This window comes from Zonotrichia albicollis, chromosome 6, assembly GCF_047830755.1.
Source record: "Zonotrichia albicollis isolate bZonAlb1 chromosome 6, bZonAlb1.hap1, whole genome shotgun sequence".
NCBI lineage: Eukaryota > Metazoa > Chordata > Aves > Passeriformes > Passerellidae > Zonotrichia > Zonotrichia albicollis.
The window spans coordinates 27,288,818-27,309,925 of NC_133824.1; the positions used below are offsets into that span (position 1 = coordinate 27,288,818).

The 21,108-nt window shown below is 42.7% G+C and overlaps 1 protein-coding gene across 10 annotated transcripts in view; it reads left to right on the top strand.

Annotated features, from left to right (window-relative positions):
• Window positions 1–21,108, top strand: part of SUSD6 (sushi domain containing 6) — a 91,777-nt gene that overhangs the window by 46,578 nt on the left and 24,091 nt on the right. For 9 of the 10 annotated variants that reach the window (XM_074542881.1, XM_074542878.1, XM_074542880.1 and 6 more), the window contains one exon: window positions 3,041–3,070. The exons of the other annotated variant lie outside the window; for it this stretch is intronic. In XM_074542881.1, the coding sequence (XP_074398982.1) occupies window positions 3,041–3,070 (30 nt within the window). The remainder of the gene's footprint in view (window positions 1–3,040; window positions 3,071–21,108) is intronic. 10 annotated transcript variants of the gene reach the window in all.

Here is a 21,108-nt window from a genome sequence, read left to right on the forward strand (position 1 = left end):
TCTGAAACCCCCATTAGGCACTGCAGCACCTTCAGCTGAGACTGCAATAAGTATGCAAATGCCTTGTGCTGCACAGACTGCTGGATGGGGAAAAGCTGCCACAATACTGGCAATCCTTTTTAATATAATTTTTGAGACATCCAGTCACATTACAAAAGCACTAGCTAGGCATGCCAGAAGACCCAAGAGTGATTCTGCATTGTGTTTCCCTTTCTGTGTTATTTTTGCTTCAGGATCTGAAACCAGCTGTGGTGAACTGATCAAGGCAGATCATCAGCTAAACAGGATTATAGTGGTTAGGCAGGAACCATTTCCTGCAGGGGAAGTGAGAAAACAGGGGAGCCAGGATCATAGCAGAGGGCAAGACATGCAGGGGAAGAAATCCTGGGGAAGGGCTTGCTGAGGAGCGCTTCCATGTACAGTTTTTCTGAGGCTGGGATGCAGCAGCCCAAAAGGCAATTGCTGGGAGGGATGGGGGTGCTCAGTGATGCGTCACGGGTCGAGGGAGCTGCACCTGCAGCAGCATGCCAGCCATGAGTAACATCAATGAGCAAGTCAGCTGAGGAGCAGAGAGCCAGATGGAGCAACAAAGAGTACTGGCGAGGCGCTTGGAAAATCAGCTTTGCCTCCCCTTGGTGCCCCAACCCCCTTGCCATCCTCACTTTATTACTTTGCAGAGCAAAGTCATTCAGAGCAAGCAGAGCAAAACGATGTTAACGTGGAGCAGGAGACTGTATTAAATCTCATGGTGGTAATGCTTATCTTGAATGTGGAGCCGGTGTGACAAGCTCAAAATTGCTATAAAAGCTGAAGAATGTTCTCATAAAAAGACAAGCATGGAGACAATGCCTGGCTCAGCCCTGAGTAAGAAAGCAGAGCTTGTGATTCGTAGTATAAAACCATCTGAGGTATATTGTATTGCAGTCATTTTGCTGCTTAGAAATTCTATTGCTTAAGTTCCAGGAAGCTTAGAGACATATTCATGATCTGGGCAGGAAGATGTTCTCTTTGCCATGTGGTTAATGCAGAGAGCAGACTCATTTTCAGTCAGCAAGCATCTGCTCTGTCCTCTGGTAGTAAATGGGTTTTATTTATGCATAGATTTTTAAGAAAAATCCTCAGCACTTTGTCTTAAGCAGTCTATCCAAATATCCTCAAGTGCCATGAGATGAATATAAGTTGCTTAGTCATTAAACATACTGCAGAATTTGGGGAAACTGTTCCCTTTTCACGGGAAGATATGCATGTATATGAAAATAACCACTGCACGTATTTTAAGACAAAACAAATGCAGCGTTTGGTAATAGGCAAGCAGTGAAGCTGTGTCAGAAGAGGAGGATTTATGGAAACTTGAGTGCTGCTCAGGAATATTTTTTGAGCCTTATCACTGTTGCAGTGTTTTTCCTTGTCTGGCAAGTTCTCCAAGATTAGTTGTGGGAAATAATGAAGGAATGAGCGAGCAAGGAGACTTGGAAAGCTCCTCAGTAATATTGAGGCTTAGTTTTTCATCTTTTCTGTTTCTTTAAGAATGTAGCTAATAGCCAGGATGCTTAGTAGATAGAGATGGGGAATTTTTTAAGCATTGGAGAAGAGCAGTGAGTGACAACCTTTTAATATGCATTTCCACAGATAATGCTTCCCTATTTTTTCTTTGTTGCTGTGACTTTTGTAATTTTACCCCCTCTCCCTCCCATCTCTGTCCCTCAAGGCCTTGTATTTATATCTCATTCACAATGGCCCTCTTGCCTGGCCAGGCTATTTTTGGAAGAATGGCAGTGGATCAGATTAAGTTGTTCATTAAATTTTAACATGTAGTCTGTAAAATACTCTGAAAGCTTCCTATGATTTATGTTCCAAATGTGTAATCTCTCTTGGATTCATGACTGGCTCTGTCAGAAACCTATCAAAACAGGCTGGGCCTTTCATTATTGATAATAGCATCACCTGATCCTGGGAAATGCAAGTAAATGTGTTGGTAAAAGTATTAAACATCCTGAATTAAGCAAATATCAATACCCATAAAGGAGAGAGTGTAAATATTAACCTTGAAAAATTAATAGTAATGCAGATTCAGTGAATTGAAATCCATTTAGATTTAGACACAGTCTGATTTTTGTTGACTGCACGTGCAAAATGCTATAAAGTTAGTGCTTTAATTTTTAGGATTGCCATTAAAGTGATAAATTGAGCTTGAATAAACTGAAACTACTTCATTCCTGTGTGTTGTCTGTGACACAAATGCAGCCAATCTGCTGCTTGCTGTTCTCAGGTTGTTTCAGTGCCAAGGTTATTCTGCACAGAAGCTCTTGGACACCGCTGCTATTTGTTTGCATTGCACAGAGCAGCTTGTTAGAGCACTCTCTGCTCATTGAGCAGATCCAGACTTGTTCCTATTCTCTGGGAATCTCTATGAAGCAGAGCTTTCCTTTGTCTCTGATTGTGCAGCTGAAAGGGAGGCATTTATACAGCTAGGGATGAGTTCAATGGCCCTGAAAACAAGGACACTGTAGCGCTGGATGGCCAGACAGAAATGTGGAAAAGTGTCATGCATGAGCAGATGATCTTGATTCTAACCTTTATGCTTCATGGAAGTGTGGGTTTGGAGGAATTGCAGTGTCAGCCCAAAGCAGAGTGGCTTTCTTCGTGGAGAGAAGGGGGAACATTTTCAGGAGCAACTCCTCTTTCCAGTCCCTTTTTAGAGCTTAGTAAGAGCAGAGTGGTATGGAGGAGCATGGTGAGGAGCTGCAGAATAATGGCCAGGCTGCAGAGATGACTAGGAAGCAGATGCAGGTAGTTTCAGAATTAGACTATTCATATAATGATAATATTCACGCTGCTGCACACACTGACCCAGGCAGTGTTACTTAAGTAAATGCCTTGAAGGGAGTAATAAGGATCTCAAGAAGCCACATAACTTTTTAAATTTTAACGAGTTCTGGTGGCTGAAGAATTAATGAAAGCTTTGTGGTGTTTAGCCAACTGCTGGCTTAAACCATGATAGCATAATAATAATGCTGAACTCTCCTTTTGTCTGTCTTAGGTTGGCTAAGCAAATCCAAAGGACCTGCATGTGAGTAAACTTACATTTACTGCTGTACTATGAGAAATGAGTGTGATATTTTACTGGTTAATATAAGTGTCTGTGAGCTAGGATTCCCATTATACTTTTTGTCATGTTGCATAGGCTTGGATTCATCTCTATGTCCCATTTTCATTTTTGACCCTTGGATTTGGGAATGACAGCTGCCCTCGGTTTAAGAGGTCCCATCTTTCACTGTGCTTGGAAGGGATCCTTGTGCCTTCTACAGCATTTCACTTCAAATGACGCAAGAAAACAAATCAGAATAAATATTTCATTAAATGCAGAGACATGCTGCTTGTGAGAGTTTTGAGAGGCTGACAGAGTATTGAGAGGACAGGGAGGACAGGCTGAGGTAAAAAAAATATTTCATTTCCTTTAATCAAGAAAAGTGAACATCTCAGCATGATTCTTGATATATTCCATTGGGTACTCCTGCTTTTCATTTCATGTGCTCGGAAAAAGTCTAAAGTCATTCCAGTGGCCATGTTATGGATGCATGCAACTTTGTTGGGAAGCCTATTTTATTTCCTTATCTCTTCTAAATATATAAAACAGAAAATTTTCTGTATGTTTTTGTTAAACTCTGAAATAGGATTTGTTTAGTCTGAACTTTTCCCTCCTCTGAAAAAAACCAAAAAACTAAAAAAGAATGAAAACAAAACCCAAAAAAACCCCCCAAAAAAACCTCACTAAAAAAAAAAAAAACCAAAAAACCACCACAGGAACAAAATCTGAGGGGAATGGATTAATGAAGAAGAATTTAAAGGTGTTGGAGGGGAATTTTGCCACCTACCAAATTTTGGTCTTCAGAAAGTGGGGGTTAAGAGAAGTGCTGATGGGATCTGAATCCTTTTTTTTTAATTCACTGCTTCAGTATTGCTCCTGGCAAGAAAAGCAGTATCACATACATAGAATATTAAGGGGCTTTCAATTCTTGGCTATGGTTGCTAGCAGGGAAATCAGCTGTTTTAGGAAAAACCTCAGGAGTTGTCTGGTCCAATTCATCGTGGATTCTTGGGTTAGAATGCAAAAGATGGAAACTGGTGTGAGTTTCATTGTGGAGGGAAGCAGGAGGGGTGCTAAGTGCCATTTGTTCTTCAGGTGAAACTAGTTGTGAACTATAGTCCAGGTTCTGACTCATCACCATCCCGCTCCTCCTTAAGGACAGCTGCTGGCTAGTCTGAAGATACACATTTCTCTGTCTCTTCCTATTTCCACTCAGTCTTTTCCTTTTTATTTGCTAGAGGCAATCATTTGGGGAGAGTTTGGGTTTGTCCCTAGTATTACAGGAAAACTCCTGCCAGTGGGATAGAAGAAAGTTTGCTTGTTTATCACCGTGTCCCAATTCCTTTCCTCCTTTCTCTCCCTTTTGAATCCTGCACTGGTTCCCAGGGCAGCTGAGGCACTATTTTTTAGAATATGTGGAATGTTTTTCATCTGTGCAACCCATGTCTGCCATTGCTTCTCCAGCCCTTACATTTAACTGAAGTAACACAAGTAGTTCCCACTTCCTGTTCATGCTGCCAGCTGATAGTGATTCTGCAGTGGGGATGGCAGAGCAAGAAGTGCATTTGCTGTGGAACTGTGGCAAACTTCAGCCTGGGCTGTTACTGCAAATACTGCTGGAATAGCTGGTGTGTGGTGTGTAAAGCTGTGGGTATAACCTCAGCATGCTGACATGGGTGGCAAGGAAGAAACAAGGGGTAGGGCAAAGTAGGAAACTGTAGATTGTTGAATCTTCAACTTTTGTGGCCAAATCTGTCAAGGCTCTGCTAAACCTGGGAATCTGTGTCTGGCTGAGGCTTGGTAACAAGCTGCCAATAGTCCAGAGTGCAGATGATACTAAAGGCACTTGAACAGCAAGCTCAGAAATGTTTGTACCTTTGTGAAAGTAATTGGAACAGGATTATGGCATTGTCACAAGAGGTTGTATATGTGCGTATCTGTGTGTGTTGGTCTGCATATAAAACCATGTTTTCCTTTTAATGAACTGAAACCTCTGGGGAACGTTCATCTTCCCCTGCAAACAGGAATACCTGAGGCTCTGCTTCTGCAAAGTGTTGCACTGGAGTTGGAGGACTGCTTCTGGATGTTATTAAAGGGATTTGAAGTAACCCCTCTGGTGTGGGGTTGCACAGATGAGTTACAGGATGTGCTAGGTGGATTGGGCTGCAGCGGGCTTGTTGCTAAACTTTTGAAGAATAAAATGAGCTTTTGGCCCAGCCTAGTACAGTGATCCTTTTATTATGGAATGGGGAGGGGAACTTCTGGATTTTTTGTACTGAGAAGAGTACCTAATCTCAAGAGGTTGTTGGGTTGCTCCCTTATTTCTTGCGTACTTTGGCATGGTTGATGCTGGATGGAGATGTCTCCTGTGTTTCTTCTCTATAGGTTCAATGCTGTGAATGCAAAAATAAGTGTGTTTATCCACCTAGCATAGTAAGAAGCATTTCAGTGGGAGCACAAGCCAAAGAATTGAACAGTAGGGCAACAAAAGAGCATCTTGAAATCCTGTGGGCTCTGCATTTTAGGTCCAGCCAGTCATCTTAATTCAATTGGGAAAAATATTTCTTGTTTCAAAGCAAAAAAAAATACCATTACTGCTGCTTTTGAGATACATCTTTTACTTCATCAGTAAAGGGAAAAATATGTCTTACTTGAAAAATGTTGCCTTTCTGTAGAGTGAGATAAGCACCTATGGTGGATGTTGTCTTGAGTTTTCAGCCCACAGACAGGGATGGAACATGGTAAGCTTTGACACATGCAGAGTCATAATTAGAAAGTCGAATGCCGCTGCTGCATTTCTGGCTAGAAAGACCATTTTCAATGTCCTGATAAGAAGACCAACATGGTGTTTAAAGAATTTTGCGTCAGACATATCCTTAGACACCGATTTAACTGTTCAGAAAGAGAATAAAACTTTTTTGTGCTCTTAGCAATGTTGTAAGGCAAGTGGGGTTTGTAGGAAGCTGGTAGAAGAGATTGAAGGTTAATGAGGATCAATAGAGAATAAGATTCTAGGAAGGAGAGGAGGGGGACAGGAGTGCAGCAAATCAGGAGAGTGGCCATTGTGACAAAGATCCTAGTGGTTTATAAAGCAAATTAGTGGTTTGGTGGTTAAGTAGTGCAAATCCTAAAAGAAGGTAGTGTTTTATTTGTGCAAGTAGATTAGAACAGTTGAGAATAGCATGGCCTTGGGAGGGAGAACTGTAGTAGAAAAATATATGTGTTTATTTTTTAAGGGTCAGGTGTAGAGGAACCCTTTTTGTGACGAAGATAAACTATTAAAGCTGCCTAACTAGATCCTTGTCAACACTCCTTGCTGATGATGATGCCTTCCAGGTGATGTCTGTATGTCACTGTAAGTGTGGAATGAAATTATGTTAGGGTGGATAGGTGACTTCTAGTGCTGCCTTTATTCAGGACCGCCAGCATGCTGGAGATTTAACCTCCAGGAAACTTAGCTGATGCTGCAGAGACCTTTAGGAATGTGCTTCTGGTGTGTCATACAAAACTCACAGCTGTTGATATATCTCTGTCATGGGAGGAGAGAAATGTGGATTTCTAACAGAGTTTCCTTGTGCCCATTCCTCTTGTAACTTCAGAACAGCTGTCTTTGAAACTCAGGGCCTGGGGATGCCCCTGCTGTGTAACCAGTCTCCAGTAGTTCAAGTTTTGGGCCTGCTGGTGTGCTTTTGGATAAAAGGAGCTGTACTGTATGAGTTGTGCTGAGCCATGCTTTGTGCTGCAGCACATCTTCTCTTTTGCACAGGAAAAGTGTGTAAAGTATCTGTAATGCTCTGTATTATCCTAAAGCCAGTACTTCCCTTCTGTCCCTGGTTTTGCTTTCCTGAACAAAAGTAACAGTTGAATGCACCTGGAAGACAACCTTCGGGTTTCATTGTAAGTACTTTCTTTGGTGTAAATATTTAGGTTGTAAGATACTAAGACGAGGTAAAAGGTTTATCATTTGCCTGTTTGGGTTCAGCTGTCACTTTTCTCTCAAATGAGGAAATCACTAATTTTTCATATATAAGCTGAGAAATTTTAATATCATCACAAGCTGCAATGAGTATGCCTTTAAGAGCAAGTCTTAGTTAAATCCATCAAGGTGGCAAGTTTGGTTTTTTACACTTTATTCTTTTAGTCCTCCAGTTCTTTGCCTTTCCCAGCAAACTAGTCTTGCTGCAAATATTAATGCCATTAGCACAAAGCAGGGTTGACCTTTGAGCCTTCTCATTTTGAATCTCTTTATTTGCATTTACTTCTCAAATATTTAAATGTTATCTTGAAGTTGACAGTTCGTGCTTTGATGGGGACTGTTTCCTCCATGGCATTTAGTAAGCTGGACTCCACTTGTGGAACAGTTGAGGGGAGATGTCCAGTGCTGGGAGAGCTGAGCTCTCGATGGGTACGGGACCCTTATAAATCTTGGTCACTGGAGCAGTAGTGAAACACGCAGAGGCAATGACCAGCCTGGCAGGGCAGGCCCTGTCAGTGCACTTGTGCTGTGTGGGACAGGAGGTGTGCGCAGTGGGGGCCTGATCGCTGTCTGCTGGCACCAGGCCATGCCTTTGCTGGGCAAGCACGCTGCAAGTGCAGTGTGGGGGCTCTGCTGGAAGAGGTTAGCTCCTGGGGGAAGTTCTGTCTCCCTGCCTCCTCTTGGCACATGCCTCCAGCTGTGGAAACTCCTCAGGGCTAGAGCACCTTTTCAGAAAAGTGCACTTTTTTGTTTGTTTTGTTGGAGTTTTTGGGCTTTGTTTTTTTGGTTTTTTGTTGTTGTATGTTTTTCCTGTCAGTATTGCCTTGGTCATATCTGCTACCCCTTTAACCAGGTCTTTTCTGGTTAAAGGTCATGAGCTGATCCTTTGTATGAGTTGAGTCCTTGGGTAGGCAGTGGTATGACTGCATGGGGGAAAAGGAACATTGCAGCCTGTCATCTAGGACACAGGTAGGACTGCTTTTAGCATCCTTGATTCTTGCTGTTAGTAAAACAAAGAGGGATTGGTATAAGCTGCTATAACTAGGGGTGTTGTGAAGAGATTCATTCTCTGACTACAGTCAAGGTGAGCAAAATCACAGCTATTTTATTGCATACCTCTGGCCAGTTGTCTGAGGCAGGTCAGGAGTATTTCATGCTTGGCTGCATTGGCTGCCATGAAGGGATTTGAGAGGATGAAAATTAATGTCTGTTCTACATCCTCTGACAGCAGGAAAGCATCTTATCATTAAGTCTGTTTCCATCCGCTCAACTCTTGACTTAATTAGTTGCTTCAGATGGAGGAAATTTTTTCTTCTGACTTTCGTTAGTAGCACCAAGGGAGGATGCCTGCAGAATCTGAGCTTTTGTGGTTTTATTTCTAAAAAGCTGCCACTGAATGCAGAGTTTCAAACCTGCTTGCCAGCATGCACTGTGCACAAATGAAACCAAACACATCTCTCTTTCCAGAAAGGTCTATCACCTTTCTCCTTTCTGCAGCAGTAGAGGTTGGCCTCCTCATTAAATGCAGATACTTCTCTATAGGTAAGAGTTAAAACACCTAAGCAGGAGTGGGATGAGGGGCTCATAGGATACACTGAGTTGGAAGAGATTCATCAGGAACATTAAGTCCGACTCCTGACCCTGCGCAGAGCACCCCAATAGTCACACAAGTGCCTGAGAGCCTTGTCCAAATGCTTCTTGAACTCTCTCAGCCTTAGTACTGTGTCCACTTCACTGAGGAGCCTGTTCCAGTGCCCAAACACCCTTTTGAAAAACTTTTTTTCCTCATGTCCAACCTAAACCTCCCCTGACACAACTTCATGTCATTTTCTCAAGTCCTGTCACTGGTCACAAGAGTGAAGAGATTGGTGCCTGCGCCTTCATTTCCCCTCGTGAAGATGCTGAAGACCACAATGAAGTCTCCCCTCAGTCCCCTGCAGGCTGAACAGACCAAGTAACCTCAGCTGCTCCTCACATGGCTTCCCCTCCACACCCTTCACCATCCTCATCCTTCTTTGGGCACTCTCTGGTAGCTTAATAGCTTTTTTATATTGTGGTGCCCAAAACTGCATACAGAACTGGAGGTGAGGCCACAGCAGAACAGAGCAGGACAATCTCCTCCTTTGACTGTGCGGTTAGGGTAGCTTCGTCCACTGTCATGGTGAGGTGGGAATTGCTGTAAATGCAGCAGTGTTTGTGAATGGCAAATGTTTCAGTCTGTACTTTGCTTTTCCAGTTTACCTGTATTCCACTTGGTGTGAAACTTAGCTTGATTTACTTCTCAGGCATTGTGGTGGTGATCTCTTTTTTCATACAGTGGGAGATGGTAGGAAATGGTAAGTTGCAGGAAACATTTTTGCAGTAAATCCTGTAGTATTTACAACAGAATCATCACTTGAAGTTGGTTTTCCGTGACTGGTATCAGAGGTAATGAAAACTGAATTGAAAACAAAACTAGAACGCCCTCTGGTAACCATCTGTCAGTTGTTAAATATCATGTGATGGCAAGATGAAACTTGTGGTGCCCGGTGTGATCTCCAATCTCATCACAGCAAATCGTTCCAGTTGCTTTTGCTGGGCAAGTTGACTGTTTCCTGTCCCTTTGGAGTAGCTTACTCCATGGGAGGGATTTCTTCCCAAGGCTGAGCTGGTTCCCCAGTGGAAGGATAGATGTATTTATGCTGATTAGCGTCTTTGAGCCGTGCTCTCCTACACTGCTATATGCTGTGCCCAGTTTAATGACCAGCTGTAATGATTTTTTCTGTTGTGCAGCTGTTTAGCAGTAGCAAGAGAGCAGTTGGGGACCTTTTGCTTTGTCTTGTTTCAAGTCTTCCCCGAGCCCATCTTTGTGGTGGCATCAGCGAGCACAAGGCTGCAGCACACGGCTGCTGCGCCCCGGCCCGCACGCATCAATTCATCAGCTTGATCTCTGCACCCCTGCTCTTCGGGAGGGTCGGATGGCAGCTGCAGCTCCTGTCAAGCATGATGCCGGGCAGGGAGCTTGGGGGAGGAGAGTTACAAAAGGCTCAGTTTAAATCATCTGTGTAAGGGCGCAGCAGAAGCTCTGTCACTCAGGCCCCATGCTTGTCTTCTGGTGCTATGGTTGTAATGACATTAGCATTTCAAAAAGGGGATTACCACAACCCCCGGGTTCTGAGGGGAGGCTATTTTGGCTGTTACTTGAAAAGCTGCTTTCTGGTTACCTCCGTCTCAGTCGTTTCCCCCCTCCCTCCCCCATAGATCCTGAAGGGTTGATGAAGAGTTGATGCCATGTTAAAAGTGGGTTGTTGTTGTTGCAAGGAAGCTGGTTGTTTATTGCCCTAAATGTGGGCTGGCAGATATAAGGTTGTTTCTGATAGCATTCTTTCTTACTGGTTTGGAGTGACTGCCTGATTTCCTGATGGAAAAGTTAAAGGGCCTGTGTTGTGATCATAGCTGTGTGCTAGAGAGAGCTATCCTGCAGTCATGCTTACAGGAAGTTACATTATACTAGTTTGTCTTGTGTATTTCAACCGAAGGAAATGGGCAGCACATGCATCCTATTCATTGTCTGCCTTCCACTCATCTTGTGTCATGAAAAAATCCTTTCTGTGCCCAGGCACAGGATTTCAGGGTGATTCCTTGGGAAGTGATTGTATTTTTATACGGTATTGTTTAGCAACAAAAATTATTTTGTGAAACTTAGCTCCTGACTCTTGCAATTCTGTTGCATTACCCTCACCTCTGATCAATATTCAGTTGATTGTTTTTCACTAAGTTCACTTACCCTTTGTGATCTTAGTTGTGCTGGAAACTTGCATTAAAGCTCTAAAAATACTGGTCTCTGGTGGAAAATCTATGTGGTTGCTACTTCCTCTCCAGTTCCATTAGCTATAGAAGTGGCAGGTCGGGACAGACAGATTGGTTGACAATCCCTGGGGAACAGAACAAAGGGAGCTGCCTTCTTTGCCTGCCAGAGTGAGGCAGGACTGCTTTGTACAATCTCTCCAAACACGTGAGCCCTAAAATTATTAACTGGCCCTCAGTGTACAAAACAGAAACCCTTACCCTGACTGAGCACCCTTGGAGGGTGTGCAGCAGGAAATGCTGGTGGTTGCCTGGAGCTTTGTCTGGAGCAGTACTGCCAGTGCTGTGTGTATTGTACTGTTGAATAGGCAGGGAAAGGTGTGTATTTGTTTTATAGGTAGGCTGAAGTGTTCACAGGCCTTAATCTTCGTGTGTGCCCATGAGGACTTGTCTTGCATGTTCACATAGGATGTAGTTCAGCAGGTGGCTGTGCAAAGCGGTGCTGAGGTGTCCCTTGCTCTGGGGGCCTTCTCCCATGACTCATGGCTCCTGCGCAGCTGTGGCTCTTCCTGAGGGAGATGGCGTCCTGGGCCAGAGATAAGCTGTCCTTCTGGGAACCAGGGAGGAGCAGGAGTAGTTTCCTCTGTAAACACAGTACAGGGTATTTGGTGTGCTGAGAAAAGGAGGCATTTAACTTACTTGTGTGAAAACAGGAACTGTGGAAGGCCTCCTAGTAGTGTGGTGGCTGCTGACAATGTGTGCGTGCTTATTCCGTGTATTTTGAGCTCCGCCCATCTCCAGGCATGTTCTAATCTGCATATTTCCGTGGAGGGCACTTCTGTCTATAAACTTCACCAAAGATGGAGTTTCTTAAACATTAGATGTTCAATTGAACCTGCACAGAGGAAAGGTGGAGCTTCTGGGCGCCCTGTGCTGGACAGAAAGCTGTGGTTGCTCTGTCTTGTCCTCTCCTTTTTCCTGTTTCTGCAGATGCAGCAGCACGCACAGCTATGCAAAGCGCCCAGCTGTCCCATGGGGAAGTGTCACTGAGCTGCTGTGCTACCTGCTCTCGGCTTTTGGAATTGCAGTTCAGCTTAGCTCCTGTGCACCTACGGGTGTCTGCTCTTAGGATGTGTGAGCTTCTGCATCCTCTTCCAAAAACTTCTTTTCTGGTAGTGATGCTAGAAATGAAATATTCTGTATCATTGTGGAAGCAGGCTGCAGAAAAAGGAAAACTGTAAATCTGAATCCTGTGAGCTAAAAACCGAAGAACTAAAGAATGCAAGAAGCAACAAACAGCCTTGTTTCTGAGAGGCTGATGAAGTTTCAGGTTTACTGTGGGGAAAACTCTCTTATTCTTTTCGATTTCAGGGCAATTACTGTTTTAAGGCTTGCAAAAGAAAGATAAGGACAGCAAAAACCCAAATGAATAAGCACTGGTCATAATATTTTGTGAGTTAAGAGCATTTATAATTATTATGGAGTAAGAGGAGGGGAAAGCATGAAGGAGAAAGTAGTTTTATTTCCCTTGCTCCCTGTTTGGATTAATGAATTTAATTACTTGGAAATAGCTAGTAGCAAACTTGTGGCTTTTTTCAAATGTACTTCTTACAAGACTGCAAATTTTAATAGAGGAGGCAATTCAGTAAAAATAATTGAAGACATGAGACCTTAAACACTATATCCCTCATTGCAAGTGCTTTGTGTCAGATGTTGAGAACTGAATTAATTTGCCTCTGATGTATTGAGGGGGAGAAACCAGGACAATATACGATGCAATTCTAGATGCAGGGAAGCAAGTGAGATACTGATTTTTAAATAGATCCTTATAATAATAAAGTTGTTCTTTCTTTTGTTCCTGTCAGGAAAAAAAAAAAAAAAGAAGAAATATGGAAAGGGAATGGCTATACCAAGTAATGGGGTTCTGTGTAACAAGCAGCAAGAGTGGATGAGGTGGGAGAAAGGAGATGGGGCAGATTGCCAGGAAAGGGTCTTAGTACAATAAACAAAGCATGCGTCAGAAATTTCTCACTTCTTGATGGTATAGTTTAGATTCCACTAAATTGTTTGTTCTTTTGTCAGCTTGAACAGGTCTTTATAAAGTGATATAGCAGCTAAGCAAGTAAATAGCAAAGAAAGAGTTATGCATCTTCTTTAAATTAGAAAGATACCTGGTGGGATGGCTCTGATGTCGGGTACATTACCATCAAATGAAATTTTCCAAAATGCCTGTGTCCCACTGCTAGTCACTAGGGAGAGGATGTCTCAAATCATGCAAACACTGCTGAAAATTTTGCTCAGTGTGTTTAACAATCTGAAAGAGTGATTTAGTATTCTGCTGCCTAAGTTTGTAGGCAATATATTACTGAAGGAGAGCTGCAAAATTCCCATGACAACTGGATAACATTACTCTAACAGAGCAACTAAGTAACATTTGGAAATCCGTGAACAGACACTGAAGCTGGCTTTCTCCGAAGGTTGCTTTGACCATAGGCAGACTGAGGAAGCATTTGAAAGAAGGCTTAAATCGATTTCCTTAAACAATTTGCAGTGATGGCAGTCTATTCTGAGTTGTTTCAGGAAGGCAGTGTAGTACTGTGTGCCTTTTCCTCTTGATGTGTATGTATCCCCAGACAATACCATCTGCACCTGTTGCAAAACCATCCTTGCTGTTCTCTCAGCCACTGCAGCCCTGGAGATGTCCTTTACTGCAGTATGGCCCTGCCAGTGCAGGCATTTTGCACCTCTAGGCAGAAACTCACTATGATCTTGTTGCTCAAGGGGCTTGCTATGTTATGTTCCCATTGCCATGAACCTTCCTTCTGACCATTTTTACTGAGAAGAGCAAGTCACTTGCTAGGTCTAAATTTTCTATCTGCAGCCACATGACCTTCTGTCAGAATGGACTGTTGAGGAAAAAAACTGCTTTTCTGGGAGCTTTTTGCAGACTGGAAATCTGTTGCCAGTACATGTGCTAGACTGGGATTAGAAGTTTCCAAGTGGTGGTCTTTGAAACACATAACATTAGCCCATGTAGTTTTTCCTGCCAGATGATGACAGCTTCTTACTTTCGAGCTGCTCTAATTGTGTTAAAATAAAGCTTTGACTGTTTCTTTGCTTTTCAGTGCAAGCAATTTCTATAATTGGCAGAGCTATGTGCCCTTGACTATGAAGGTATGTGGTCACAAACTGCCTCTGTAACAGAGAAATGCTCTTGTTGGAGTTTGTTCTACACACTGCTGTGACTTTCATTGTGATGAGGAGTTTTAAAACACCTGTAAGAGAGAACTTCAAAAAGCTATTAAGAGGAAAACAGGTGCAATTAGAGTCTAGTCCTGGTAGTGTGGTTGTTGCAGGGTAGTGTGGGATCAGTGCCTTACCAGAGCAGCAGAAGAGATATTGCGATTTGGTTTCTGTTTATGCTGTGAGCTAAAGAGTGAATGTCAACTGTCTGGTTGTCTCTTGTCCCCTGAGAATGAGTGACAGTGACAGCTTTGATGTGCAGTAACTAGGTTGCTGTGATTTGTGTTTAAGGTTTTCAGTTTGGATGCTTGTGGGGGCAGGGCTATGAAAGTAGAACATGGCATTTGATATAAGCAGACACCTCTACCCTACTTTCTGATAAAGGCGTATAGACTGGGAGGAAAAATGGGAGAGAAAAAGGTGCAGTATCATAATCCAGGACTTCTCTCAGTGCCTGGGCGACTTCTGCTTTCTTTGTTCTCAGGCAAGATACCAAAAAAAAAAAAAAGGCATCAAGAAGAGAAGTTAGTCTATCTTTGAGGAACAGTCTAGTTTTTCAGACACTAAATATTCTTTCTGTTTCTTGGGAAATAATTTTGTTTTCTGGTGGGAGTTCACGCAGTATAATGGTGTTTAGCCACAAAATAGTTTTTACACAATTGCAGCATCAGGTTAAGAACTGAGGACCTATTTTGAGGTTTGTTGCTGGGTGACTGAGAGAATGAAAATACATATCTTGACAGTGCTAATTCTTGAACATGTATTTTAGAAATAGTGATTTGGAAATGCCTGGATCCTAGGTAAAAAGATCCACGTAATCCAGAGATTTTGGAAAAGGGCATTCCTACATTGGTACTAATATATCCCTTTTGAGATTTTAGAAGGCTCTTGTGTGCATGCACAGAAAAAAGTGATATTAGCTGGAGGATGTGTTGTCAAACTCCAGCTGGGTGTTCCAATCAGTAAGTAGTGATTTGGGAGGACACAAGAATTCTTAAGTTTAAATGGGGCTATTAAGTATTTCATTAATACCCTCATGAAAGATAGAGATTATTTATGAGGAGGTCCATTTGGGAAGTAGGTACTTTTAACACTTCTCCCTTCTTTCCCAAACTTGAAGTACTTTCAACAGAGGCTAAGCTGTCTCTCAGGATCATTGTCATCTGCTCTCCATGTCAGCTGCCAGAATGTAGCTGTTTTTGTGAGTAGCATCCCCAATACTAAGTGTGGCTAAAGTAGCCTTTTCTAAGAAGTTAACAGGAAAGGCAGGGGTGGACATGGGGCAGAATAAAGGATGGTGCTGCAGGCTGTCTAACATGATATGAGTGCTGTGTAATTGAGCACAACAGTCTTCGGGCAGTCTTTGGCTATAATTGGCAAGAGGAAGAAGGTTCTGACAGTGTCTGTGGGATCTGTATGGTCAGAAAGAGTAATTCCTGTGTGCTGAGCAAATTGTATGGAGGTGGAGGAGATTGGAAGGACAGAAAATTACCAGAAGTTTGAAAGAAGGAGCTGGCATTTTTATACTGTCATTTGTCCTGGTAGCTCCCTGCTGCCTGCTGAACATGGTTCTGCAGTGCCTGTTACCTTACTGCTAAGAGAGTGAGTTTTGTCTTGTTTTTTTCCCCTAAAAACTTCAAATATAATTTTCCCCAATCATACGGAGGAGATAGGGAAACAACTGAACAAACCTAGGAAAGGTCTGGGTAAAGGAGTTCTCTCTTTAGTATCAGAATGACTTTGTAATACCTACTGCTGGTCTGTTAGGCTTCCTAGATGGCACATGGATTCAAGACCCCATGTGTTCCCAGCAAACTTGGCCCAAGTGCTCAGGTTTGGGTTCAGTGTATACGTTGTTTCCATGTAATACCTGTTCTTCCTGATTAAATGCATGTGCTGTTCTGTGAAATTTTCTGTATTGCTATGAAAAAGAAATCAGTTACAGAATAGTAACTGATTGATTTAGTAAATGGATTCCTGTTTTTTCTCTGGAAGTGTATTTTATGCTCTGGATGTTCATTTATCAGCATCAAATAACTTTCCTCCATGCTGTTTTTCCCACTAGTTCCCAGGCATGTTATTTAAGCATTCCCAAGGAGTCTGCATACACAGTTGGGAGAGTTCTCAAGTGTGTCTCTCTCTGGGGAGCAGCAGTTTTGCTATTTTTAGTATGATTTCTTCAAATCTTCCATTTCCTTTGTGTGGGAAACTTTTACCGATTGTAAAGAGGTTGAACCTTATAGTAAATGGATCTCAAATTTGCATGGGAAGCTTCCGCTCCACTACCAAGAAACCTATCAGCACTGTCTGGGCATTTTTGCCAAACCCTCTGATAGACTGAGCTACTCTGAGCAGCTGCAGAGACATTAGAGAGTAGCCTGACACAGACATTCTACTGCTCAGAAAGAGTTGTTGTAGGGATGCTGTCTGTGCACCATTTATTTTCACTGTGTCTGAGGTCTTCATTTTTGTCTGTTGGTGAGCTTCATCTGGCCACTCTTGGTGGTTTATTGCCTCTCTACTGAATTACATTCCAGAAGATGTGACAAGAGAAATTACAGTGTCTGCTACAGGGAGAAAGAAAAACTGCATTAACTAGTGAATATCATTAACTAGTGAATATTTAAATGAGGAATAAAGACTTCTTAGTTCAGGAATTGAATTAGCATAGCAACTGTTCAGGTGTAGACCTGGTGACTGAGAGTGGTCTGAAGTCAGTGGCCTGCACATCTGGCTTACACCTCAGCTTCCTTTCTGGAAGGGTGCAGGGCTGCTGAAGGCGCTGTGCCTTGTCTGCCAGCCTCGTGGGGTGGCTGGTGCCTCGGAACTGAGCCTGAACTGAGCCCTCTCTTTGGGGAGTGCTGTGCAGGAAACCCTTTCTTCAGCTCCCTGGAAAGTGACCTGGGAAAATGTGTGAGGATATGGGTTGCCTTATGTGTGGAGAGATCTTGTGTTTTTCTTGAACGTGTGAGATGATCTGCTTGTGAGCTGCATCCTCCCAGAAGTGGGGCTTGCTGTGTCAGTGCCCAGGGCCTGTGCGTGTCAGATACCAGGAGTGAGAGGCAGAAGCCTGGTGAGGACTGGGAAGGTGCGAGGCACATTCAGCAACTGGTTCTGTGGAGAGAGCGAGCACAACTCTGCCCTCCCCTCCAGTGGGTTTGGGGTTTTTTGCTAAATTCAGGGAGTATTGTATGGGAGCACTGATACTGGGGAAGAGCTGGGATTTGGATATTTGCTTCCTACCTCGTATGTTCTTGTTATGATGTGGAGGCCAGGTCTGGGTCCAGCTGTGTGAGGGTGAGGGCTCCCCAGGGTGTTCTCAGCATTCCTGTGAGCTCTGGCCCCAGCTCTGAGGAAGCCGGGAGCGCTCATGAATTTTTCTCCTTTGTGCTCAGCAGAGCACTTCCTGTGGCACTCAGGCATGCTGCAACAGCTTCCTCTACTGCATTCTTCCCTAGGGAGCATCTGAAATAGGCTTTTCTGTATAGGAACTTGAAACTGCTTTGTTCTTGCCTGATTTGGGAAAGATTGTTGTTTTTAGCTGACAGGCTATAACTTCTCCCACCGTCTTGCTTACTGTTTCCCTTCCAAAGTCTGAGTCAGGTGGTGGTTGTGAAATCTGTCTGCTAAATCACTGTCTGTGTTGACCTAGGTAGTGGAACAGATTTTATGCTCTAGGGAATCATGAACCTATAAATAAATAAATCCTTTAAGTAATTATTTTGTGGGTTTTTTTGAATAATCTGGCATTCCCACCTCATCATCTTTTTCAGAGGATCACAGAATTAAGCTCTTCTAATGACATCTTGCAGTGTAAAATCAGTGTTTCATTCTGATAGGTATCTCTGTGATAAGATGGTTTTGCAGCTCTTGAAATCAAGTTTGAAATGTTGTCCTGCTGGATTTGATGGTTTAGATAAAAAGGAGCAAGTAGCAATGTAGTGGATACTATTATTATCTAACAGAGTAGATGTAAAAATACTATTAAACATTGCTGAAATGTGCAGAAACTCTCCTCACAGTTAAATGCTTTAAAAAACCCCCAAATCCTATGACTTAAAGTACCCATCCAAAGAAAAGCAAAACACACCTTGCAAACCCCAGCTAACACCATCTCTTTTATGGAGCTAGGTGGTTGAAACAGGAGTTAAAACTATTGTCTGATGTGAGGGAATGCTGGGAGCTGAGCAGGAATTTACTTGTGTGTGTTTGGTGGAAGATGGCTGTGAGGCGGAGCAGTAAGATTTTAGAAAGGAGGAGAAAAATCTGTAAGAAGCTCAGGAGGAACTTGAATTATCTCCAACTTGATGCTGTAAATGCTGTGTGGAATTAGATAGGACAACAAACAAAATGGTTTCACGTTGTTTTGGTTCTTGTGGTAGTCAAGGAAACAGGGTTTAGAACAACATCTGAAAATCAGCTGAATTGTCTGGAAGAACCTGGCCTGCAACACCCTCTCCTTTTCTGTAAGGTGCTGTCCCAGACCTCAAGGTCTGGCTGGCAGGAAATTATAGTAGTATCTGTCAGACTTGGCCTGTTGAAGTCAAGAATGATCCAAGTAAAATGTGGTCACTGAGGTGAGATTCTTGGTGCTTTACAGAACCAAAATTCAATTAAGCATTTTCACACTGTTGTTATCCTGTGAAATGTACACTGCCCTGAGAAATACTGCTGCTTTAGCAAGAACTGCTCTGACAGGACTAATGATGCTGTAGAGATAAGATGTAGCTGAAGAAAGCCACTTGAGAATGCTGAGCGAATAAGTGCCTCAGAACAATAAATGAAACTTAATGAAATGTCACAAATAATATTAAAAAAAACCAGCTGGCATGCAAGAAGCAGAAGAAGAGAGGGTAGCACTGTGAGATTTAGTGGAAAATGTCCCTGCCCATCTCAGAGGGTTTGGAACCAGGTGATCTTCAGGGTCCCTTTCAACCCAAACCTTCCTATGAAAAGGAACACCATAATAAATCATTGGGAGGATCTTTGTTTTGTGGCTTTAACTTGGCTTTTCAGTTGTTACAAAACAAAGAACCTCTCTAATTTGCAAGGGAATATAAACAAGAAGCAAAGAATATGTTCAGTCTTGCATTTCTTATTGCTAAAGCAGTGACTTGCCAAGAAACAAGATTGAAGTTTAGTAGTCCTTGAGGAGACCTGATTTCTTTCCTGAAGATTTTGTTTTTGAAAAATGGTTACACTTTTGGGTTTGGGGTTGTATGTTTTATAATTTCTTCTTACGTCAAATGGACAGAATGATATTTAATATTTTCCTACCTTTTTGTCAGGCATCAAGGGCTACAAATGAGTTCTGTCTTGCTACGTCTGATTTTTTTTAATTCTTATTACATGTGTTTTCAGCTGGATATTTTGCCATGCCTGTGCATTAATTCCAGTGGCTATAGTGAAACTGTCAAAGGACAAATAGTATTTCAAAGGATGAGAGCTTCTTTTACACATCTCTGAACACTTTTCTTGCCAGCTGTGGAAGGAGCTTGTTTTTTGAACAGTTTCCCAGTCCTGGCTTGTTTCAGTTCAGCTGTGTTTACCTTGTGGGTGTTTGGGATAAGAAGCTACAAAGACAGAAAGGAAGAACTCATGTTTGCTGCTAGGAATGCTTTTGACAATTGCTGTTTCACGTCCATTGATTTGCTTAGAGATGTTGGTAGGGACTGGAAAAATGGAGATGAAAAAACAAACACTTTGAAATAAGTACATCTTTATAGCAAGACAGTCTTCTAAAAGAAGATGGCTGATAATCTGGATTTTCTATATACTGCATTTGTATGCATAATACTAAGTTGCTATTTTCTTACTGTGTACCATTTGATCCCCAGCAGACTCTGAGTTGGTGGAATGTGTGGGACTTTGCCTGTTCTGCCAGAGCTGATCATGTCTTCTGTGACTGGTAAATCAAAGTAGCAGCAGCATCCCACCAGACCTTGATGCCTCTTGCTAGTCATGCTCTAGCTTACTAGTAGCTTCACTGGATTTCCTCCCTTCTTGCCAAAAATACTCTTTAATTATTTGTATTGCCAGTAAATAGAGATTACTTACTGAGTGGGTGTTAAGTTTCAGTGCAGGTTATACAGCGTCTGACACCACCTTTCCTACTATCACCTCCCTAGCTCTTAAATTGCTCCGACACTCAAGTGTTAGGCAATTTAGAGAGGTGTGTCGCAGCTAGCTCGTCTCAGTAGAAGAAACTTCTTACTTTTCTTTGAAGATGAGCTCTTCAGCTTCACTCTATCTTAGAGCTTTTGAATTTATTAGAGTTTGGATTGGTTCTGTATCAGCTGTCCATTCAAGAAAGTGAAGCTCAGATTGACTGAACTTGCATAAGTGGGAGTCTGTAGCACTGGGGACTCTGGGAAAGTATGTTTGCCATGTGCAGCACTTCTGGTACTGTGCAGTCTGACATGCCTCCCACTTTGAACAGGATGACTTGAGGAGTGTTCAGGTGGGTCTGGTGGACTCTAGTGAAGTTGTTTGTCATGCTGAGCTTCTCTAAAGCTGATAGGAAAGATGGCTTAATACTTACAGCTAAACTAACCACATCTAGACTGAAAATATGACTGTGCTCAAGAGAGGCTTTCCAGTGAGACAAGGATAATAAGTCTTTGCAGTTCTGCCCAGTCAGTGGTAAATAGCTGACTGCTTGTTTTGACAAGTCTCGTGATACAGATGAGTCATTCTTAAAGGATAAACACATCTGCCCGGATATTAGATTCTGTTATGCTCAGTGGTCCTGAGCAGAGCCAAAAGCCAGAAGAGAAATAGCATGGCAGAATGAAAAAGTACTCTGCTCTCTGTGTTGGTGTATCAGATTGGAGTTTCAGGATCACTGTCCTTACCCACCGTTCCCTAGCAAATCTGTCAGTAGATGAATTGCATAGGAAAGCTTCAGTAACCCAGGGCTCTGAGCTTCTCAGTTTGATTTCCACACAGATGAAGGTGGAACAACGTTTAGTGCACAACGCTCTCCTGTGCACAAGCCATTACTAGATCAGCCTTG